The sequence below is a fragment of the Sinocyclocheilus rhinocerous genome, unplaced genomic scaffold (assembly GCF_001515625.1).
Source record: "Sinocyclocheilus rhinocerous isolate Xijiao unplaced genomic scaffold, SAMN03320098_v1.1 scaffold1164, whole genome shotgun sequence".
NCBI classification, from domain to species: domain Eukaryota; kingdom Metazoa; phylum Chordata; class Actinopteri; order Cypriniformes; family Cyprinidae; genus Sinocyclocheilus; species Sinocyclocheilus rhinocerous.
In genome coordinates, this window is record NW_015643253.1 from 1615012 (window position 1) to 1640011 (window position 25000).

A 25000-nucleotide genomic window follows, 5' to 3' on the forward strand; every position below is an offset into this window, starting at 1 on the left:
GCACAAATGACGTCGCTGTCGACCGGCTTACGTCACTTCTTAGTACACACTGTCGGTGCGATTGCAACCCTATAAATGGTACTGGGAAATAGTTCGCGCAAAATCGTCCCAGTACTTTAGCACTGTACATTTAGTTCTGGAACTAAAGCGGTGCGAAAGGCCCTATTTACTCACCCTCATCTTGTTTCAAACCTGTATGAATTTCTTTCTTCTGAACACAAAAGAAGATATTTTGAAGGTAACCAAACAGTTGATGGTAGCCATTGAGTTCCTATTAATACTATGGAAGTCAGTGGCTACCAGCAACTTGAGGATAAGTGAATGATGACATAATTTAAATTTTTGGGTGAACTATACCTTTAAGTTAACCGTCTTGTCTGTACCAAGACTGTCTGTCTCATTTATATATAATATATATATATTATAAACATTTTGTTTAATATTTTCATGAAATAAACCCGGGGACCAATTAATTGGATTACATTTATCCAGACTCTCAGTAAGCCTAAATGTCAGTTTGTGAATATTGTATTAAATTAATTTCTGATTTCTGTTCTGTTCTGTTCTGTTGAAATCTGAAATGACCCTATAATTTGACAAAAGAGTCAAGACTGCTGAATGCAGTAAATTCAATACGAATTGCCTTTTTCCCTAAAATGCGCTGCAATATTATGATCTCAACAGTATGAATTACATGGCTTCACCTTAAGACACTTAAGTTGATCTATCCTGACAGTCTGTATTTTCAGGTTGTGTAGTGAAAGCTACACATAATATGTTCCTGGTTCCTGCTGCTGCTATTTATTTGCATTAGCAATATTTATGTTTGTGTGATGCGATCTGATGTAGAAGTGTTTATTTTTTTGCTTTTCCTTATTTATGCAAAATACAACTGGTTCAACTTGATGTTCAGTGGCTGATAGTGATATCTAGAGAGTGGAGTGACTGATATAATGCTGATTATCTATGTGAAATGAGCGAATACAGTTTATTTAAAGGCGGGTAGGTGATTTGGTTCGAAGACATATTTTGTTATTCTGGTTGAAAGTCTCTTCACATCCCGATGGCAATCACTATGTATTTATATGCGTTTTTATCGTCTGTGGAAGGCGTAGGACCATAAAATGCTCGTCCAATCATATCCCTCGGTCCGAGGACTACGATAGGTTGTCCTTCCTGCCTGTAAACGTATGTATTTCCATACCTCCGCGCAGTCATGATACATCATCAGTGCATTCATTACGCTATTGCAGACCGAGCGAGAATGGAAAGCGTTATTATTGTAATATTATGCGCTTTGTACTGTTACGTTTTCTCACCGGTGAATAAGACATGAGGTAATCTGACAGCATTGCGTTCAACCCTCCACCAACGGCGTCTCTCATCGTGTCGCTGGTCAGCCTCTGGTCCGCCAGTGTGCATTCATGTGTTTTAGAGGAGGCGTGGCTTTGGAGAGAGATTTGCAGGTAGGGTGGGATCTTATGCTTTCAATGCTAGCTTGCTATTGCTAGCCTCTCTGAAATCGCCTACCCTACCTTTAAGGCTACTGAGGTGAAGTGAACCTTAAACATTTTAGCATTATTGATCATTTTGCTGTGGTGACCCCTAATGGGAGCAGCTGAAGGACAGAAAGAGAGAGAGAGAGAGACATAAAAATATCAGAAAATGGAAATTAAGAATTGATAAATATGCAGATCATCTGTAAATCATTTCTTTTGTTATTGGCACTTCCTCATTGAAGTTGTTCTCCTGTGCAGATGTACGCATGGGAGATCTCGGATCAGCTCCTGCAGCTGAAGCAGGACGTGGAATCGTGTTACTTCGCAGCCCAGACAATGAAGATGAAGATCCAGACATCGTTCTATGAGCTTCCCCCAGAGACCCACACCGCACTGAGAGATTCACTCCTGTCTCACATCCAGAACCTCAAAGACCTGTCTCCCATCATCGTCACACAGGTAACGTCCCATCATCGTCACACAGGTAACGTCCCATCGTCTGTTTGAACTCGGGTTGTATCTGCTAAACGTGACATGATTTGTGTCCTGAATCCAAATGAAAATCAGTGGTGTTGATCTCAAACATCTGGCATTCATGATTGTGTTTTGAACATGTAGTGTGACTGTGAGGTGTTTACAGGGACTGTCCATCCCGACCACACTGCAGTGCTACATATTGAGAACTGTTAAGAAAGTGTCACTGGTGTTAATGTCATTCTCTTTCCCAGCTTGCGTTGGCAATCGCAGATCTGGCTCTTCAGATGGCCTCGTGGAAAGGCTGTGTTCAAACCCTGATAGAAAAGTAAGAATCCACTCCAGACTTTCTTTAATTTGCATGTTATTGATATGTTCCTTATCTGTGACCCTGTTTACAATTAATATTGAAGGAATAGCTCACTCTAAAATGGATATTACAGATAATGAAAGTAAGTCAGGATTGCTTGGCTGCAAAAGCGACTTTATGAGCTCAAAAATTACATGTGTAATAATTCTAAAAGAATTAAAATAGTTGGTGTCACCTTGAAACTTCATAATCTACCCAACGCTCTGTTACGCTTCTTCCAGATACAGTAATGATGTGTCCTCCATGCCGTTCCTGATTGAGATACTCACCGTTCTGCCGGAGGAGGTGCATAGCCGCTCTCTAAGGATCGGAGCCAATCGACGGACGGAGATCATTGAGGATCTGGCCTACTACTCTACCACAGTGGTCACTCTTCTGGTATAACACGGTTATATCTGCACAACAATTTCTATCATCAAATAAGATGCCTAGCCTGTCGTTCCAAAGTTTAATGGTTATCACACATACCCCAGACACTTAAAGCATGCAAGAGACATGAATTTCCATGCAGGTATTGTTAATTATCATTATTATTATTATTTAAAATTTTGGTACATTTTTTGTTAGCTGTTAATTTGTAAGTGTTTAAAAATATATTTACATTTTTTTATTAAATGTTTATTAAAAAATTTGAAATCTTATTACAATTTTAAAGTTTATATATATATATATATTCACAAAATGAAGTTTGCCAGGCATAAAAACACATCTCTTCCTCTATGGGGCCATTGTCTGTTGCTTTTACCTTGCTAATTCTGTGCTATCAATCCATCCATGCAAATCATTTTAGTGGTTTAGGCCCTGCATAAACATTTAAATAATGGTTTATGATTCTGAGCTTGGATGTTGTTGTATTTCCATGATCAGGTGACGTGTGCGGAGAAGTCCGGACATGATGAGAAGATGCTTATCAAGGTGTTCCGGTGTTTGGGGAGCTGGTTTAATTTAGGAGTGCTGGACAACAACTTCATGGCTAACAATCAACTGCTGATGATTCTCTTCCAAGTGCTGGTAAGGTCAGACAATGTAGTCGGGTGTTCACTTAGCTCCCACTTTCTCTTACTTTAAAAAGATCTGTTTTTCCTACTCTTCATTACAGCAGAGGGATGAGACGTCCACAAACCTGCACGAGGCGGCATCAGACTGCGTGTGCTCAGCACTGTACGCGATCGAGAATGTGGCTGTACACATGCCTCTGGCCATGCAGCTCTTCCAGGGAGTCCTCTCTCTAGAAACAGCCTACCACATGGCCGTAGCCCGAGAGGACCTCGATAAGTACGTTTGGCATCATTTGTGATCAATGTACGCAGGTCATGCAAGCCTCAAACAAAACAGCTCTGTTCTGATACCCAGTCAGATGCCATAAGACAGCATCTTAAGTCTCATGGGACCATATAAGTGGCAGTTGGAATAGTCTACATGGGTAGCTAAAACATATAGCGCTTGTCATGCTAAGCGAACAGGATACTGGACTCTTGGGTGATTTCTGTTGAGTTTGATGTTAGCATGCTGCAAAGATAAAACCTCTAATTGAGCAATACTCGAAATGAGAGACTCGAGTCACAATTGATTTCAGTAGAGTTAAGATTTTGATACAGTGAAGGACCAAATTGCGCAATACTATAAATGAGAGACTCTTCTCACAAATGATTTTATTTCAATGGCTGTTTCCACCATGATGGATTTTTTTTCACATGGGCTTGCATTCCTATTGAAAGAAAACTCACTAATCCTTATAATTTGGCCTAAAGAAGGTAATTTAAAAGGCAGCGTATTCATACTCTATCAGGAAGCTCTTTAGGTTTTGGGACCGAGCAAGTGATCTGTGTTGAAAACTGTTGTAAACTGCATGTGTTTGGCTTTTTTTGTTCCCTTTTCTTGCTTTTCCACCACAGGGTGCTAAATTATTGCCGGATCTTTACGGAATTGTGTGAGACGTTTTTGGAGATGACAGTAAGGACTCCTGGCCTGGGAATGGGAGATCTACGCATCCTAGAGTTACTGCTTATTTGTGCCGGACATCCCCAGTATGAGGTGAGAGTGAAAGCTGACACATTCACACATAATGATAAGTGAAAGTGACTGAGATTTTGAAGCATCCTCTTAACTGTCTGTTGGGAATCTTTGTCCTCCTTCAGGTGGTTGAAATCTCATTCAACTTCTGGTATCGTCTGGGAGAACATCTTTATAAAACGAACGATCCGGCTCTCCACAGAGTGTTCAAGCCGTACATACAGAGACTACTGCACAGTCTCGCCCGCCACTGCCAGCTTGACCCAGATCATGTGAGCATCCTTCCCTTCCCATATCTTTCTCTTCCTTCTTCACAGAAAATACTTGAATCATTCAAATACAAGCCACTTCTTTCCAGTACTTATTGCTTTTGTGCAACAAAATTGAATAAGCTTCATGATTTCATGATTTGTTTTTCTTCATCACTTATTTTGTGTTTCTTGTACAGGAAGGAGTCCCAGAGGACACGGATGATTTCGGCGAGTTCAGGATGAGAGTGTCTGATCTTGTGAAAGATGTAATTTTCCTAGTCGGCTCCATGGAGTGTTTCTCACAGGTAGAATTTATACTAATAGAAACATGAACTGAAAGTGATTTGAGGAAAAGGCCTCAAAATGATTTTAAAATTTAGGGTGATTTACTGAGAAACAAAAGGGAATATTCAACCTTACCATTATTATAAATGCTTTGTGTCCTCTCATCAGCTGTATTCGACTCTGAAGGAGGGAAACCCCCCATGGGAAGTAACTGAGGCTGTTTTGTTCATCATGGCTTCAATTGCTAAGAGTATCGATCCGTAAGTATCACTTTCAGTCATGACTAAACAGCTTCATATTCAAGACTCTTGCTTTCACCAATCAAATTCACACCTGTGGCTGGGGTAGTGCAAACTTTGAGTCATACTGTTTAGGGCTGTGCAATTAATCGCATGCGATTGTCATGCGCATCTCGTCAGTAAAGCCGGTCCCGTGATTAGTAGTAAATCGCCATCACCTGCTTTCAGATGGAGCGGCATTTAATACACAGAGCCGTAGTTCACTGACAATTAGGCAATATCGCGTTCATAATCGCAGATGAATCGCATTCAATTATGAACGTGATATCGCCTAGCTTGTCAGTGAACTACGTCTCTGTGTATTAAATGCGGCTCCATCTGAAAGCAGGTGATGGAGATTTACTACTAATCACGGGACCAGCTTTACTGACGAGATGCGCATGACAATCGCATGCGATTAATTGCACAGCCCTAATACTATTGCAGATTATATACATTTCATTATCTTATTGTCCTGTGTTTTGAGACTTAAAAGGTTACTCAAACTGTTTAATGATACAGTTATCATTTGTAAACTGAAGGATTTTATGTAGTTATTTATTGGAATAAAATTTTGTAAGGTTTACTGTATATTGTCTTTTTAAAATTTTGCTGTGAATATAGACTTTGATGCTGATATGGCTTTAAATATATATATATTTCTGAAATTTTGTATAGCTCTGGTTATTGATGCAGAATTTCAGATTTATTTAGATTCTGATTCACAAGCTCTCGATTTGATTCTTATCTGATTTGGTTCAGATTCTTTTGGATATTGTTCAGTCCGTTTTGGTTAAATATGAAAAATTCTCTTTCAGCTAATACTGTAATTAATTATATAGGGCAGTGTTTCAGATTGATTAACTCATCTTTTTTTTTTAAGCTTTTTTACACAACAAAATGTTGTGTTTTATGACATTAATCATATTTTTAAGGCCCGGGTATACTTCACTTTCTGCGTTCCTTTCCGTCTCGCGCACAGCCGTGTCAGCACAGCTTTCAATGTATACTCCACCGCGGATGGACGAGCTCGGCACATACTCAGTGCCATCTACTTGACTCGTTCTGTCTCAACATTAACCTCGCACTGTTGTACGCAGACAGTCTGCGCAGTCGCAAAAGTTGGACACTTCTGATGACAAAAATCGTGTCACAAGGACAGTGCGCGGACGGCTGAAGTATACTTTGGACTTTACCCATCCCTAGTCATTTGTCAAAAACACTGGTGATTCTGTAGCACATATAGCTTTTTGTTTGTAACTGTAAATTGTCTCCCTCTCCCTCTGCTGGTTCCTAGTGAGAATAATCCCACACTAACGGAGGTGCTGGAGCAGATAGTGTTGCTTCCCGAGACGGTCCACCTTGCTGTTCGCTACACCAGCATCGAGCTGGTTGGCGAGATGAGCGAAGTGATCGACCGGAACCCTTGCATGTTAGGTGACTGTCACAATCTGGTTTATTACATGATACATGATCTTCACTCACAAGATGTTTTGTTTCTCTGTATTCATGATGTCTGTATTGGGTTGGTAGATCCTGTTTTGAATTTCCTGATGAAGGGTTTGCGGGAGAAGCCGTTGGCCTCTGTGGCAGCTAAAGCCATTCACAGCATCTGCTCGGTGTGTCGAGATCACATGGCACAGCACTTCCAGGGCGATCTTAGTCATGCCTTTGTTGTATGGCTGGTTTTGTTTAAGTAGTGTGATTGGTTTATCTCAGGCACAGCGTTGGTGTTGGCCCGCCTCCCCCTGGAGAAGATCGCGGAGTGTCTGAACGATCTGTGTGCAGTTCAGGTCATGGCACTTAGGAAGGTTAGATACTCGTTACTGTGTGGTCTGTATTTCTCACTGTCGGTGGTTAACTCAATAAAGTAATGTGTTGTCTTTGTGACCAGCTGCTGGCTCAGGACTCCAGTAGTGGGAAGTCATCAGACCCCACTGTGTGGCTGGACAGACTGGCTGTTATCTTCAGGTGAGACTCAACATCACCACCTTTGCACTTTAAGCACAATATTGTGAAACATTTTTTTGGACTGAATATTTCTAGTCCTTCGAGAAGAAAATAGTTTTTTTGTTTGTTTTTTCTCCTGAACTGACACTCTTGAAAAAGATTTTAAAGTAATTTCTGGGAAGGTGTTAGTAGTTTAATGTATTGATATGTATATGGAATGTTTATTAAATAATAGTTTGATAATTTATAGATTTTTGTTTTATTAGTTTATTTATTTATTGGTTTGGTAATTTATTATTTTTGTTTTTGTTTAAATTAATTTTTAACATCATTATTATTATTATTATTATTATTATTTTAATCTGGATTTTTGCCTTGAAAATAGCCGTAGAAGTTGGCATAGTGGTTCAAAACTAAACAAAAACACCCTTTTTTTTTTAATGGCTTTGAGACTTAAGAAAATGTTAAAATCGAGTGTAGAATTGGCCTCCTTGCAGATTATTGGTTTTATAGTTTTGAAAAACTGTTTAAAGTTTTAGTATAGATAACAAAAGATATTAAATAACATTTCATCTGAATTCTACACCATATTCTCTTGCTTGTAAAGTTCACAATCTGCATGTTATTGTTTAAGTCTTTAAATAGCATTAATTAATAAACAAAGGCTTTTTCTGCAAGTGTATGTAATATTTCACAATCCAGTAAAATTGAATTCCTCCCCCCATTATCTCTCATTAAATCATTTCACAAAAATGTCACATTAAAGAAGTTAAATGTGTGCTGTTTCAGTTCATGCTGTTTTTAAAGGGTTGAAATTTTGTCTCTATTAGACACACAAACCCCATAGTAGAGAATGGACAGACACACCCCTGCCAGAAAGTCATTCAAGAGGTATGTTTAGCTGTGTGTTGAATGACACAGTATTTGTCTGTAAATGTGTTTCTTTCTGATCATCACTGTTCTTTGTTGTAGATCTGGCCGGTGTTGTCGGAGACGTTAAACGCCCACCAGAATGATAACCGGATAGTGGAGCGCTGCTGCCGCTGCCTGAGATTTGCAGTGCGCTGCGTAGGCAAAGGCTCTGCTTCTCTATTACAGCCACTTGTTACTCAGGTTTGTCTTTGTGCCTTAAAAATGCACATCCACTGATCGGAGTGTGTGTTTCTGAAATAGAACAGACTGTAGATCTCAAAAATGTATTTGTGTTTCAGATGGTGAGTGTGTACCAGGTGTACCCTCACTCCTGTTTCCTGTACCTGGGCAGCATTCTAGTGGACGAGTACGGCATGGAGGAAGGATGCAGACAAGGCCTGTTGGATATGCTACAGGTACGCCTAAAACACACCAGCATACTCCAGTCTCATGTAGATAGACTTCAGACTTCATAAATATATGTAATATTTTTATATTAAACTTGAACTTGGTATGAAAGTTTTTCAAAACATTATGAAGCCAACATTAATACAGAAAGTACTTATTTTAAAACTAGATTCTTAAAAGTTTTTTTTTCCTTCTCATTTGTCATTGACCCCCTTACAAAGTTATTTCATTTCAATCCGCGTTGAGTTGATTATGATTGCTGATGATGACCTAAGTGTTATTGATCAGTAGTTGTATCTTTCACTCTTGCAGGCTCTCTGTATGCCGACCTTCCAGCTGTTAGAGCAGCCTAATGGACTGCGCAATCACCCCGACACAGTGGACGATCTTTTTAGACTCGTCACAAGGTATCAGTTCTATGTTAGAAAAACAAGCAATCTGATATGATGAAACAAGTTCAAAATAAGTGACTTGCCACACAAAAATAAAATTCATTAAGCCAAGCTATTTCCTCTCGTTATTTCAGGTTTGTCCAGCGCAGTCCGTTCACATTGGTGAACAGCAGTATTATCGTCCACATCATCCAGTGTGCCATCGCTTCTACCACCCTGGACCATAGAGATGCCAACTGCAGCGTCATGAAGTTCATCAGAGACCTTATTCACACTGGGGTCACCAATGACGTAAGCGGCACTGTCGATCAAACTAAACCAATCGAAAGACCTTGTATATACATTTTCATTGTATATAACTGATTTCTTCTCTTTCAGCACGAGGATGACTTTGAGGTGCGAAAGCGTCTGATTGGTCAGGTGATGGAGCAGCACGGGCAGCAGCTAGTGACTCAGCTGATCAACACCTGCTGTTTCTGTCTGCCACCTTACACTCTGCCTGATGTAGCAGAGGTACTCTGGGAGATAATGGTCTTTGATCGGCCGGTAAGTTTTTACTTTTTTTTTTTTTTTTGAACACAACACTTTTGGAATGTCCCTCAAATACAGATTAACCTTTACACATTTCAAATATCTCCATACACCTTAGCAATAGAATCGCCATTGGCTAGTAATTACTATTTTTTTTCTCAGACTCCACCAAATCAGCTTATATTTGTACAGCTTTTGGCTTAATGAATATTAATCACGTTGTATGTGTTCGCTTGAACTGATTTGCTGAAATCTAAATGTGGATGGTAATTGCCACTTGCCGGCTGATTAGTTCTGCCCACTATCGAAGGAAGCGGCAGTGGCTTCTGCTTGTTCATTAAGGCTGAATCATTCCAAACAAACTAGTGTCATTTTGACAGGAAAATACTACAAAGAATATAATTTACATATAGCATCCTTTGATACCAATAGGAATAGTGCGCTTTAAAGACAGAGTGACTTATACTCTAAATCTAACAATTTATTAGCCAGTGGCTAAGATAGACGTTATTTAGACACCTAGCATGAAAGTTTATAAGTGATTTACTTGCATTGTAGCGGGTTGCATTTTACAGACGTGAGGTATTTTATTTTATTATTTTTTGTTCTTAAAAATACTTTTAATAACTGTTTTTTTTTCCTACACACATAATACAATTTGTTGATAAATTGAATTTTTTAAAACTTTTATTTGTTTTAGTTTCTTAATTTATATATTTTTTTCATGTGATAACCAGTAACTTCTACTAAACACTTTTAATAATTTATACTAACAACCCTCTAAAATGTGAGTAATTCACTTGCATATGTGACTAAATTTCCATGCTAGGTGACCAAATAATGTATATCGTTAGCCATTAGCTAATATATTGTTAGATTTCACTCGCCAGTGTTTGAGTTAGAGGCTAAGTATAAGTTTAACGCAGATATTTCACTCACCTTGACTAATTTTGAACACTGCGTGCTTGAATTTCACTCTCCGCACTATTCCAATTCTACTTTAATTATTAGTATTATAATTATATGATCAGTGTTATTGTTAGGTTGTTTTTTTTTAACAGAATGATCAACAATGTCTCAAGCACCACCACCAGTCCTAAGTTCAGTTAAAATGACAAATATGCATTCATACATTTTCATTCATAATGAATGATAATGAAGATAAACTGATTTGGTGGAATCTTTAGTCTGGCGAGTAAACTAAAAAAAATGTACTAGCCAATGGCGATTTATTGCCAAGGTGTGTATAGAGGGTTGACTAATCTTGTCTTTTAAATACTTTTCAGAGATCTTAAAGAGATTTTCTGTATCAATTTCCTTTCATAAATGAGGCTGTGATGTCAAAATTGTCACATGTTGTGGCTGTCTCGGTGTCTCTAGACATTTTGCCGCTGGCTGGAAACCGCACTGAAGGGTCTTCCAAAAGAAACAGCAGGAGGCGCTCTAACCGTCACACACAAGCAGCTCACCGACTTCCATAAGCAGGTCACAAGGCGAGTTTGTGCCTGCTGTCACCTGAGCTTTCAAAGAAGGCTGTGAACATCAACTGCATTAAGATAATTTCATTACACTCCTGAAGAAATGTGCCTGTTCCTTAATTAAAAATTGCTTTTGTCTATAATAAAAAGTAATCGTGCTTATCAGTGTAGATTACAGGCAACATTTGTCTTTTGGGGTATTGCAAGTTGGTGCACGTTCGGTTCTCCTTGTGGTTAGCTTACTACGGCATGCATAAACAAGTTCCCATAACCAGTCGTCCAAGAGGGTGAAGTATCTCATACTTTGGCAAGTCTTGACCTGAGGAACGAGGAGCCTCCCAGCATGGTGTTGTGCACAGATGTCAAATGCATATTCTAACAAAGCAGAATGAGTCACAGCGTTGCATGGAAAGTCCAAACCACGCCAGACTGATTGATGCAGCACCGTTGTGTTGCTCGCCCATGCTTTCGGCGTTTTTGGAAATTGACCTGTGATTAGTAATAATAGACCAGCTCATTGTTTATTAGTTTGATGAAAAGTGATGCTAATTTGTTCTCTTTTTCTCCATCTATCTATTAATCTGTCACCCTAGTGCAGAGGAATGTAAACAGGTTTGTTGGGCGATAAGAGAGTTTACCAGGCTGTACCGATAGCTGTCTTTTACCTGCTGATGCTGCAAGACCAGGTGACAGAAGCATATTGAACTCTAAATTTGTCATGTTATTTATTGTACATAACATGGAAACTTTCTCCTCAATGAATGATGTTTATTTAAAGGGATAGTTCACCCAAAAATTAAAATTCTGTCATCATTTACTCACCCTCATGTTGTTACAAACCTGTATGAGTTGCTTTATGTTGAACATAAAAGAAGATATTTTGAAGATTGCTGGTAATCAAACAGTTGGTGGTTGCCATTGACTTCAATTATTTTAATTTAAATAATCAGATCAGTTGATTTAAAATGTAATTCTTGCTTGCTTTTATTTGTTTTAATAAATGTTTAAATTTTTATATTTGTCTTATACTGTGTTCTTAAATCATTTTAATATGAACTTTATATGTGACCCTGGACCACAAAACCAGTCTTAAGTCGCTGGGGTATATTTGTAGCAATAGACAAAAATACATTGAATGGGTCAAAATGATCAGTAGGATATTAAGTAAAGATCATGTTCCATGAAGATATTTTGTAAATTTCCAACTGTAAATATATCAAAACTTAATATTTGATTAGTAATATGCATTAAGTAAGAACTTCATTTGGACAACTTTTTTTTTCTCAATATTTAGATTTTTTTGCATCCTCAGATTCCAGATTTTCAAATAGTTGTATCTCGGCCAAATATTGTCCGATCCTAACAAACCATACATCAATGGAAAGCTTAATTATTCAGCTTTGAGATGGTGTAAATTTATTCAATTTAAAAAAATGTACCCTTATGACTGGTTTTGTGGTCCAGGGTCACATATGCAAGATGTAATATTATATTGTATTACAATATATTAATATATATTATATTTATTAATATTAATGTTAAAGATTTTATTTTTCAATGTTTACTTAATGGGATTATTTTAATGCATATAATCAAATTAATTTGTATTTTTTGCTTTCTTTTATATCTAATACATTTTTTAATTAAACGGTGTTTATTTTAAATGGAACTATATATGTAATAATTATGTAAATTGTATTACAATATCTTAATATGGTAAAGATTGAAATAAAAATTGTATTTTTTATTTCTTTTAAATATTATTATTGTTTTATCATTTCTGCTGCTGAAAAGAAAAAGCATTATACAAAAAAACGGTTTACATGAGATTTTGAAATCATGTTTTTTGTTTGGTTAAGTCAAATCTAATCTTTTTCCCCCAACACTATTTACCGGTGCGCAATCAGGCTTTGCGAAAACTTTAATTTTATCAAGTCATAAGCATATTAAGTTGTTTACAAGGTTTTACACATCGTAAAAAAAACATCCTTTTTTAAGACAGAAATGACTGGAGAAGTCATAAATTAATTGGTCAGACATGTTGGAATAATGTAAATATTTCTGAAAAAATTCAGCATTGTAAAATGTTTTCTCTTGTCCTCTGCAGGTCAGATTTTTTGTTTTGCTAACATTTGGAGGAAGTGGCAAAGGGAGCCATGATGACCACTGTTGAGAAACTAAAGGGAACTCTTGCATGAAGGATTTGTAGGACTTGGCACCATGGGAAAGCCGACCAATTGAATTGGAGCTTTGGAATGGCAGGGTTTCAGGAAAAGCAATTTGCCTTGTGGGTGTCAAAAGACTGCAGCCCCATCCCTCCCTTTTACCTCTATGAGCACACTGATGCCAGCCGCACAGAGAGAAGGGGGGGATATTTCGGAAGGGACACCGTCGTCTTGTGGGAGGGGGGCCATCGAATGGACACTGAAACACACACACACCCATTTCAAAACATGGATGAACTTCTGCATCGGTCGGATTTCTGGGGGTCCATCAAAAACCAACGACAAATAAGGATGTGCCTGGTTGCAAATCATAATGCATCATTAAAAAAAGAGAGACTTGTAAGTTTTTAAAAACAAATGGAGATTTATTTTCATGGACGTGTTTAGAGATCAAGATATGGCTTTGCTGCCAGTGCCATAAAAACGACTACCAAATTAAAGATCGTCACAGCAGCAGCCTGCGCCTGTGGGACATTTGGAAAGGGAGAATCTTGGGAGAGTTGGCGTCACCCTTGATCTTTTTAAAGTTGGCTGGGATTTTATCCGTACAGGTTATGCTGTAAATTATGGAGTGGACTGACTGGCAGGGGCTTTTTTTTTGTTTTCTCACCCTATTGGCACATCTCGAGATGCAGAGATCGTCTTCGGCCGATTGTGTGAACAAATAAAACCAACATTGTGAGGAACAAACTAATCTTTGTCTCGTATCATTTCAGATGCACTCGTGTGTTTGAGAAGTGATTTACATTCTCTTGCAGCTCTCAGAACCTGTTTGACCAGGTTTCATTTTAAGAAAGTTACATGGGTCCTTTAGGTCTCGTTTTCTGAGTCATAGAGTAAATCGAACCCTCCTCTATTGTCTGAATTTTTCGAAGGCCCTACAATCATGCGTTTCTCAATTGCGCAAGTAAACCCTCAGGCCACCCCTCCCGCATCCAATTTGCTGAATGAACTTTATGTAGTCAAAGTACGTAGTCATATCCGTTCAAGTTCGACAGATTCGTGTTACTGGCAGGGACCCTATCGGATGAGGTCAGCAGATATTATCCACCTGCTCTGGTAATGTTTGCAAAGAACTTGCATTAAATATGAGTCTTAAATCTATGAGTAATAGCTTATTTCAGGGTTTTACAGGGTCGGCGTTGTACTAAGGTTGCTCATGGGACGAATCATACTGTGGTAACCTGATCATGTCAGCAACCATTTAAAATACTGCACTGGTATTTATTGAAACATAACATTTTAAAAGACAAGTTTACATGAAGACAAAAAAACGTGGGAAAAGAAATGTCAAGTTTGGTCTCCAATGGAAATGTTTTCAGTATGGCATCAGTGAGGGCACCTATATATTCCAGTGTTCCACAGGACCTCCAATTCTGAGCAGGCAATGAACAAGATGGTGTTGCTGATGAAAAAATGGGCTCCTCTTTCAGTTAGTGGATGTTTTGAGCCCAGGTGAGGTGCGCGTTTTGACTTTGCAACAGTCTGTGGAGCTCTTTGAACTGCTCCACCGTTTGGTCTTTCAGGTCAGGGTTGGAGATCTGCAACCGAATGCTGTCTGTGGACCACGAAAGCTCGCCTGAAAACATCTCGGTAATGATTCTTGCAACAACTGGAACAACCTAGATAAAGAAAAAACGGCAAGTTTTAGTATCAGCAGATGGCTGTCTATTATTAAGCCAAGTTTATTTCGCTAAAGCAATCTATGCTAGTTTTGATAAACGCTAAATTATAAAACAACTCTAGCTCTGGATGCTGATTGGCTAAAATACAACATCTGTTCATCTAGTAATATTAGTGCTATATTATGAACAAAATGTTCTTGCTAACACAATTTAGCAATGTAACATGATTTGCTAAGTCTAAAGAGTGCTAAATTATAAAAAAAACAGCACTGGTCCTAAAATGCATTATATAATAACAGTTGTGACTTAAAGGGGTCATATGATGCGATTTCAATTTTTCCTTTCTCTTTGGAGTGTTACAAGCTCTTGGTGCATAAAGAAGATCTGTAAAATTGCAAAGACTAAAGTCTCAAATCCAAAGAGATATTCTTTATAAAAGTTAAGAGTCTACTTTGCGCTGTGGATCGCCGGATCGGCTTTCACTGTGGACGACGCGGAGTCCAGCCCGGGGTCGTCACATGTGGTTGACGGGGCGTTTCGTTGTGAAAACGAAACTACTTTGTTTGGCCTTCCAAAAATGGACGATATTAGAGCTTGAGGTATTCGGCCAATCACAGCGCACTGGATAGCTGGCCAATCACAGCACACCTCGCTTTTTTAGAACAATGAGCTTTGTAAAAATCGACGCAGAAAATTTGTTTCAGAAAGGCAGGGCATAAAGGAGAAACAATAATGTACAGTATGTGGAAAATAATGTGTTTTTTGAACCTTAAACCGCATTAACACATTTCATTACACCAAATAATGTTCTTTTTAGCAGCATCATATGACCCCTTTAAAAAGAAATTTGCTCTCCTAGTTATAGCTGTGATATATTGCGAATACAATGCTGCATTTCATTGCTAACACCACATGGTTTGCTATATTTAAAATATAGCTCTGGTTTCAGATGCTGATTGGTTAAAATACACAATATAGTAACTTCTTTGACATGAAACAACCGTTCGCCTGGTTATCACTGTGCATCAGTGCTAACAATGCAATATAGCATGGTTTTTCATTACATTATGAAACCGCTCTGTTTTCAGAAGAGAAATATTGTGCATAGTAACATTGACATGAAACACCTGTTCGCGTAGTTATAACTAACAATGCAATATAGCATGGTTTGCTAGTTTTGAAGAATGCTAAATTATAAAACAGCTCTGGTTCTTTAAGCTGATTTGCTAAAGTACAGTTTAGTAACATTTGATATGAAACATCTGTTTACCTAGTTGTTGCTGTGCTATATTGTTAATATAATGCTGTGAGTCATTGCTAACAACTCAGTTTAGCGATATAGCACAGCCTTACACCTTCTTGCACAAATAAGCAACTAAATAGAGTCTTTGCACTCTAAATTAAACCAATAAACATGGGTTTCATCTCCAAACCTGGACAACGATGAGCTTTTTCTCCTTGGGCTTTCTGTCTGGCCAGTCCTCACCGAAGCAGAAGTAGATCTCAAAGGGTGGTGGAGTGGGTGTCTCTCCTTTCTGATACAAAATGAGACCTGAGAAGAAAAAAAAAAAAAAATGTTGACAATCTATTACATATCAAATCTGCACAATGATCCCATTTGGTGTCTCCTAAAAAAATTCTTGAATGCGAAGTTCAGAAGTGTTTTTTATGTATACAGAAGAAAATTGAAGTGTTGGGTAATTTTGTATTTTCTCTTTTTCACTTCCCAGCAAAGACAGGAAGCTTCTTAGTACTAGTGCAACGAAATGAAGAGCAAAGTGTGTTATGTATTTTAATGCTATCGTGCTGCCAGACAGAATAGATTTGAACATTTTGTCGCCTCAAATCGGTTCCATTTCTGTCAAGTTTTAAAGCTGTTCTTCATTAACAGTACATAAAAAGCATAAATGTGTAAATAAAATAATTATTCCAAACTCTGAAACTTGAGGTTCAAAGAAAATCCAGTGGTTGCCAGTTCTGAATCCCAACCCATTCTCATATGTGCTCAATTGTGTGTCAGTGCTGTAATGCAGTCACAATACATTTGGATATTGTGATTACTTAAATTCAAGACCGATTCCTCTTACCCTGGAGGAAGTTGTTCAGACTGAAGACCCTGATCTTCATTTCTCTTTCCATTGGATTGGGCGGACCCTGCTCTGGCACACCTGGCCCAGACCAGAACACTTTACACTGGCACAGCCTGATGGCGTAGATATCTTGTCCCCTGATCTCCAAAATCAGCCCTCGGTCCATCACATCCAGCAGATGATCGGTATAGAACCTCTGCTTCTCGTTCTGGATCTCAGCGGCTCCTGGGAACAGCACCTGCTGCAGTGTTACCGGACCAAACAGCTCTACTTGCTCTGGTGAGGGCGCCAGATTACCGTAGTAAAGTCTACAACCCTGAGGGTTACTGACAGTCAAAGAATCAGCTGTCCGACCCCTGTACTGGAACTTGATATCTAGATCCGTTACTATAGAAGAGAAAACAAGAAGGAACATTTTATCGTCATTTACTCACCATTGTTTCTTGTTTTTCTTTTATGGAAAACCAAAAGAGATGTTCAGTAGAATGTTGATGCTGCTATTTTCCATACAATGAAAACGAATGGTGATAAAGTGATAGAAAATTACTAAAGGCATTATAAAAGTGGTCCATACTAGACTTCTGTAGCTATATAATAAGTTTGTGTGAGAAACAAATCTAAATTTATATTGATCATTGAAAATGTTCTTGACAGCTCTCAAATTTCTCTCACCTTTATGTATCTGGAATATCAAGACATATTAGGCTAGGTTGGACAAATCATGGCAGATGTCAAATATGTCAAATGTCAACAGTTGTCATTTGGACAACTTTTGTGAATTTTATGGTGCTTTTTTTTTTAATTTAGAGTTTTTTTTTTTTTTTGTAAATTTGGTCACCATTCACTTTTATTGTATGGAAAAGAGCAGCATTAACATACAATGTTCTCTTTTTGTGGTCTATGGAAAATACATGAGAGTGAATGATGACGGACCATTCATTTTTGGATAAATTTTCTCTATAATAACAGATTACCAGTCTAACAACTGAAATTTTCATAATTTCACAATACAGCTAAGGTGTGCACTATACATAGTTTTTATTGGCTCTATACACACCTCTTGCAAAGTCAATTAACATCATTACTCAAAATGAACCGGTGGGACAAGTTTTTTCTGCAAATTAGGCATGTCTTCATCATAAATTGCAACATTAATCCAGAAGAACAAGGCATTAGAGGCTTACAGGGCAACATGTGCGGACTGCTCAGCAACTCTGAGATGCAGGGATGAACCTGGTTCTCCGCTTGAACTGGCACCTCTTGCATTGGGCTGTCCACCATGGCTGGAGGGCCTACAGAATGAGTGACTACATCTTGAAGAAGAGGAGGCGGTATGACTCCAGTCCCCATTCCCAGACCGTTCAGAAGTCCCCCACAGGGATATGGTGCCTGCTCAACTTTGATTGCACTGTGACTGGGAAATTCAGTCAAAGAACTAGCCGAAGGTCCGGTGCTGGGCTGGGCGAGGTGAGAGGTCATAGGAGCACCTCCACTGGGGTTATTATGGACAACATCTCTTAAGAGGTTCATTGGAGGGTTATGGTGGGTGGGATTATAGCCATCGGCAATAGGAGAGGTGAACGGAACGTCTACTCTAGGAGTGTATGCTGGGTAGCTGGAAGGGTCTATCAAGCAACATGCAAAAAATAATAATTATTATTTTAAATAATTTTTTTTTTTCCAAACAACATCCACTTTGAAGAAATCTTACCAATGGAGAGTTTGACAAAGTTTTGCAGCTGAAAAAAAAAATAAATAAATAAAAATAAATTACTGTACATGAAGACATTGGCGAAAATCATGTTGATTTTACAATTTATTTCTTTCGACTTGTAGTTATTCAAGCTATTCTTCTAGGCTCTAGTCTATGCTCTTCAGAACTTACCTCCTCTTCCTCATCGTCTCCGGCATCTAAAATCAACAAAAGAAGGGATCATTTATTGGCTTGTCCATCTTTTATCCCTTAAAGACTTCATGGCTTGACTTCTATGGTTTCATTCCTGTGTTGATATTTCCTACTTAAGCAAGAAGTTGTGGTAGGAAATATTGAATGGTCTGAGCTAACCCATTTAGAGCTTAAGAGCAAACAGCATTGTTTCAGCAAGTATCCCATGTAACTGGCCTGTAGGCATGTGTTCCTGGTCCTTACCTCCATTGACTGACTGGTCGCACACCTCATAGATCTTATAAGGCTGGACGGGGGTGTCCTTAGTCCCATCGTAGTGGAGTCCGAACTCTCGGCTTTTGTTTAGGGCACAGCGGAGGTTGGCCTTCCATTTTGCTGGATCTGGCTCATCTACTCCTTCCTGATACTTGCCTGTTTCGAGAGCCCAAGCCTGCAGAGCAAAAGGAGTAAGGGACTGGAGGAATGCGTGTTGGAAATATGTAGACACATGACTTGTCCCTTTCTTTTTTAAATAGACAATGAGCTTTAGTTATGTCACAGTCTATTTCAAGTATCATCAGGAGGGTGAGACATTCCTATTCTAGTACTTGATTGGACAAAAATAAGTCGTCAGGATAAGTCGTCAATATTTTTGATGCGTTTTTCTGAAAATGAAAAACTCCAATTTTAAAGCATACATCTGCTAAATGTGAAGCCTCTTAAATGTACACTTGCTTAAAAATGCCTCAAAGGAGTTCTAAAACTAATTTTAACCTCATGGTTCAATACTTTTCTTGACTTCCTCTTAAAATCTTGCCACTGTTAAGTCAAGAGGAATTGAAACTCCATTTTTAGTTCTCCAAAGTTGGTTGCAAAAGTACTAAAAAGATGATCCTTAAACACATCACTAGATCTTGTAAATACAGACATGCAATGGCTCAGTTTTCTGCAAAAACACTGATTTTAAAAGAGCATGTGAGGACAGTGGTTTGCTTTCCAATCATTTTCTGTTATTTGAATACATAAATACTGAAGAGTGAAACTACTAGGTATTTCAGTACCCCCAAAAATTCCCCCTAGTGCTAACTTTAGAACAGAATAAGTACAGAGTGAAAAATAGACAGGAGGCTTAGGTTGATGTCGAATTTAAGATATTATATAAGGAAATACCACTTCAATATCTACAACCCATTTTACAAAAACAGCATGGGTGATTCAAATACCATATTACTCACCTTAAATATAGTGTTCTCCTCCTCCAGGGTAGGCATATGGCGGGTGGCATGTCTCCATGGGATCCGGAACAGTCTGCGCTCTTGATTGAGCCAGTGCAGTCCGGGGTATTTCCCACTGTTAATCTGGCAGGGTGAGAAATGTTTACTTTAGTAATGTAGAACAAGCTTAGGACGTCCAGATTTCAAATGAAATTCCTCTACTAGTTTTGCTTCCAATTTTAGCTTATGCTGATATCTGGAAGTGCTGCATGGATGAAAGCAAGACGGCAGCTGGACACTGATATTTTTCTGTTTGAAGATCGAAGTATTGATGAAGAGGTAAAGATCATTTCAAATGTTTAAAACAGGGTTTGGCACATCTCCAGTGTGCTTTTATGCATTTCTTAGAAGGTTCGGAAATAAATTTGACAAGGTTATACTACTGAAGTCAGATAAGATTAAAACTATTCTGTACTGTAGTCAGTTTTGTCATTGTTTACTCATCTTTATACAAACTCACTTTCTTCTGTTACATTGAAAGTATACAGTGACCAGAGGCTATTCAAGCTCCATTAATGAGAAAAAAAAAAGAAAAAAAAATGGCAATTTTAAAAATAAGGTCAATTTTCTATTGTCAAAAGTATAGCGACATATAAATCACAACTCACACAGCAGTCACTTTCAAACCAAGCAGCTTTCTGTTGGTCAACACAGCAAATTCAAGTGACCAACTTGAACCCGTCGCAAAATCTATGTTGGAAAATCTTTATCCCTCATGCAACATTCCCAATTGGGTGGTTTCCTGTTGAAATCACTGGATTTCACCCACAAAAATCCAGCAATAGTAGATGTACAACTTTAACGTAACTTAAAAATATCATAAAAGTAGTCTATCCAATCTTTGTGCTATATTCCAAGTATTCTGATGGTCATCTGAGGTAAAGACTGAAATTACCATTATTCACAGAAGAACTTTCCATTTGATGTAGCACTCAGTATCATTTGCATATGCACATTTAAAAAATGCTGTGTCATGGTTTGGTTCGTCATCCTGATGTGAGAATCAATGCATGTGGCATAATCAAGGTCATAAAACTACTTTTATGGTGCTTTTTGATCATTTATACAGCTTGACAGCACATGGTCATCATTCACTTTCACTTGGAACGTCATAAGGGCAAGTAAACTTTCAATCGTCGGTGAATGATCTCTTTAAATGTCCATTGTTTTTAGTCTTTTCTTTAGAAAAGTTATTTGAAATTACAATGTGCATAGTAAATCACAATTCACCTGTGCCAGCAGCCATGGCTTCAGACGGATCCTCCGTGGTTGACCACTCATGGTGCTGGAAAACGAGGGGGTCAGAGGAAGAAGTAATGGTGAACACTGTTCTTTTGGTCAGCTATTATCATAATGGGGCAAAAAAGAGGAATAGTTACATTGTTGACAGACAATGTTAGTCTGGAGGTTGGCAACTATCAGAGAGGAACATAATTATAAGCTGAATCTGCAAAGTCTTAGGCTGAAAAAAAAAAAAAAACATTAAAAGTATCACTCCACACAATTTTAGGGCACAAGACTGAATAAATCTAAAACACAAAAGTAGCACAATGACAAATGTGACGAGATGTGAGCCTTCAGGGCTCTGCCAAGTCCTTAAATCGCTGCTATCAAAGCAGGTGCTCATGGAAAAATAGAAAGCATGTGGGTATTCAGTTTAAAAAGCTTAGTAGCACTGAGGTCATGTTACCTCTGTAAATAAATGACAACATGACTGAGCACAATGACGGCCAAGCGCGAATGCCACCATTAGCGCTGTCTGCACTAAAAAGACATTTTAAGTTGTTTTCATGACGGCTGTGACTTATGCAGAAACGAAAAAGAGGCTGTGAAACTTTCAAGGTCACTTCTTCTCAAGAGACTTTGTGTAAATTTTTCAATGAGTTTTAAACAGGGGTCCCCAAACTCGGTCCTGGAGGGCTGGTGTCCTGCAGTGTTTAGCTCCAACTTAACAATATTTGAAATCACCAAAACAAACACGCCCCTACCCCAAAAGGGTCTTGCCCCTATTTTGATAGCTCCGCCCCACATATACGTACGCAACCCAGGCAACGATTAGTTCTGTGAAACAAAGCAAAACTAATGTTACACCGTGTCTACGGACTTGAGCGGCGCGGCGCAACAAACCCCCGACAGAAAACTGCTGCCGGGTTCTATTTATGACGTGCTGACACAAATTTCAAATGGTTTTCAACGGTCGTTTGATCGCGTCCAGTGTAGGCAGACTTTAGCTGTTGTAGACACGGTGTTACTCACCTATTGAGAAGAAACAAAGCAACTTCGGCGTCCGATCGCAGGCCTCCGCTCCTTGAGTTCTCTCCAGCGCTGGAAAGCTGATCCGATATTTACACGGGTCCTACTTCTTGCCTTATCGTTCCGCAGACGTTTTCCTCTTTTGTTTTTTATCCGCCATCTCTATCTTTCTGTCGCTCGGCTCGGCTAGGCTAATGTCCGTCCCATGCACTGAACGCGCTCTCCTCCACATCACAAGTAGACACGCCCCGTATTGCTGATTGGCTACAAGTTTGTTTTGCGATTCGGCCCGAATCAGTTTTCTAAAGTGTTTTTGAAAAATCACTTACTCTGCCTTTAAATGCCGTCTTGATATTGCACTCCCATAAAGGAAGTTCTAAATACTACTAAATTCATTATGAATCAACAAGAGGAACAATATTAACCAAATGCTAAAGTGTTTTTGATTTGGTTTACGATGGAGAAGTAGGTGGGGTACCTAAATAACGATTATGTTTGGTGTTCTCTTATTTAGTTCCTTTAACTAAGTTATCTTTAGGTAACAAACTCAGTTCATCACTTTCCAAACATATGCATATGATATTGTTAATAGTGAAGGGTTGGCATTGTGCATGTGTGAAGGTCCCCAGAAAAGCTATTTTTATTTTTGTTTCACCTATTAAAAATGTTACGTAGAGTCATATAAATTATGTTTTGAGAAACTTCTGGAAAAACAGGACTTTATTTATTTATCATTTTTATTTTATCTATTTCATCTATTTTATTTATTTGATGCATTATTAGTATATACCGTTTTTTAGGATTTATTGAACATTTCAGTTAAATTAAGGTAAGAAGTTAAAAACAAATAAGATAATTCTATTATATAATGTCGACAGTTAGTTATTTGGTAGAATTCTGACATTAAGCACCCAATTCCTCTTCAGATATTTAAATATAAAATAATAATTTTCACTTATTAAATTCTTTATAATTATTTAATAATATATATGTGTGTGTGTGTGTGTGTGTATATATATATATATATAAAATTTAGATTTTATTTAAATTTACTTATATAGTTGTTTTTAGATTTTAGTAATGAGGTCAAATGTATGCAAAAAATGAACTTTTTTTAAAAAACATTGGTTTCAAAATACAAAGAATTGAGGGTTGCATTGTTAGATATTGACAAACTTTTTTTTTTTTTTAGTAACATGCAAATACACATAAAAGATACACATAAACATTGCCTGTTACTCAAGAAGCCACAATGTAGCCAAAACGCCCGTTTAATTCCCACCTGTCCTTAAATAACACGCGCCTAAAGCTTCCGAAGCCAAGTTAATACGACATAACCCTCAAGAGTTCATGCTCCGAAACTTCTGCAAATGGTTTAGCGAACTTAAAATCACTCACCTGCACTAAAAAGTGTCCAAACGGTGAATCGGGCTCGGTTCAGCGTCTACCTGACGGGCGCATATAGATCAGGTGAGGTTTAGATCTGCGTCGGTACGTCCTTTCAGCTCCAGCAGATCAAACGGCCGAGGACCGACTGATCACGGCTCTCCAGGAGGACTCTCTCACATCCATGTTGTTGTTTTTTACAGGCATGAGACGACAGAAGACGTATTTGCAGAAGTTGAACAGGTACCACCCTTCCGGATGACAGGGGCTAATGTAAACGGAAGTGGTGTGTGTTTCATTTTTTATACATGCACTGTGACCCATCTACGCTGTCTGTGTTACTGTTGAACACTAACCCTAACCCAATTAAGAAAATGTCAGTGCATTTTATTAGACTAAATAAGGCAGTTAAAGCCTATTTTTATTGGTTAGATTGTACTGTTTTGATTGTGAAATTTGATGGTCTGTATCACATTTGGGGGAGGGAATTAATTTCTGAACCATAAACATTCATCAAATATCCTATTTGACATAAATACAGGAGGCAACCATATTTAGTATTCATAGAGTTATTTAGACTTTAATCTGCAGTACGTTTATTTATTCACTAGAATTCTGTCACTCTTGGTATTTGTAGATGTACTCCATGTGTTAGACTAGCATATAAATGTAGATTACCGTATGAGACTAGTATACTTTGTTTTGTTATCAAGACTGAACAGCTTTGTTATTATTATTATTTTGCTTTCAGTTTTATGGCTTAATGTTATTTAAAAGACTATTTTTCTTTTACAGTTTATTTAAAGACTGTTTAAAATGAACAAAAAGTGAAAAAGTTATTAATAATGTCATTACGTAATGCGGCGTCAATTCCAAAGTTGCGCAATGACGTCGTGCGTGACCTGCCGGGGTTTCCAGGGCAACGTGACTTGTTTTAGGACTACGGCGTGCAGACGGAACTATTCAGCCGATTTATTGCATTCGATAATTATAATTTTTTTTTAAAGATCTTGCTTTTGATGTTCAAATGATCGTACACAATAGCCTAGGTAAAAACAGTGTTTTTAAATTCTGTGCACTTTATTTTTAAAGTTTACTGGTATTGTTGTAACATAAATCAGGTCACATTCACTATAAAGTGTGGTGATGTTGATTTGCACCAGGTTTAAACTTGAAAAGACTGTCGCATCTTATTAGGATTTTATTTTTTGCACCTTAAATGTTGCTGAATGAATGCTAAAAAGTTTTTTTTTTAATTATTATTTGGCCTGAGTAGGCTTTTAAAGCGCAGCTGATTTAATTAAATAGCTTAATACACAAGACTGCAAGACATTTCTGTATTGCATAGTCTTAAACATCATTGTTATGAGAATGACTGGGGAAATAACAAGCACACACAGGTTCGTGAGCACATCAAGTGT

The 25000-nt window shown here is 38.0% G+C and overlaps 2 protein-coding genes and 1 pseudogene across 4 annotated transcripts in view; 2 read left to right on the forward strand and 1 right to left on the reverse strand.

Moving 5' to 3' along the window:
- The window catches only part of tnpo3 (transportin 3), a 15545-nt gene extending 1789 nt beyond the window's left edge, over positions 1-13756 (forward strand). The window contains 21 exon segments of the mRNA XM_016574711.1: positions 1758-1958; positions 2228-2301; positions 2565-2721; positions 3211-3354; positions 3443-3618; positions 4239-4377; positions 4482-4628; positions 4805-4912; positions 5061-5152; positions 6468-6607; positions 6704-6981; positions 7065-7141; positions 7951-8011; positions 8093-8233; positions 8332-8448; positions 8753-8847; positions 8967-9123; positions 9211-9378; positions 10744-10856; positions 11435-11527; positions 12949-13756. Of these exon segments, the coding sequence (XP_016430197.1) occupies positions 1758-1958; positions 2228-2301; positions 2565-2721; positions 3211-3354; positions 3443-3618; positions 4239-4377; positions 4482-4628; positions 4805-4912; positions 5061-5152; positions 6468-6607; positions 6704-6981; positions 7065-7141; positions 7951-8011; positions 8093-8233; positions 8332-8448; positions 8753-8847; positions 8967-9123; positions 9211-9378; positions 10744-10856; positions 11435-11495 (2646 nt within the window). The 3' untranslated portion in view covers positions 11496-11527; positions 12949-13756.
- irf5 (interferon regulatory factor 5) lies at positions 13658-23855 on the reverse strand. Of its 3 annotated transcripts, XM_016574715.1 has the most exons (11): positions 23592-23855; positions 21320-21402; positions 21171-21225; positions 19902-20024; positions 18931-19117; positions 18667-18692; positions 18493-18520; positions 17966-18406; positions 16779-17168; positions 16125-16243; positions 13658-14688 (listed from the first exon to the last, which is right to left on the reverse strand). In XM_016574715.1, the coding sequence occupies exons 3-11, from the start codon at positions 21219-21221 to the stop codon at positions 14500-14502; spliced, it is 1554 nt and encodes a 517-aa protein (XP_016430201.1). In that variant the 5' UTR covers positions 21222-21225; positions 21320-21402; positions 23592-23855; the 3' UTR covers positions 13658-14499. The 3 variants fall into 3 exon arrangements, with proteins under 3 accessions (XP_016430201.1, XP_016430200.1, XP_016430198.1); XM_016574714.1 differs by lacking the exon at positions 21320-21402; XM_016574712.1 differs by lacking the exon at positions 21320-21402 and having other exon boundaries at positions 21171-21282.
- An 889-nt stretch (positions 23856-24744) lies between these two features.
- LOC107757220 (uncharacterized) overlaps positions 24745-25000 on the forward strand; it is a 4636-nt pseudogene continuing 4380 nt past the window's right edge.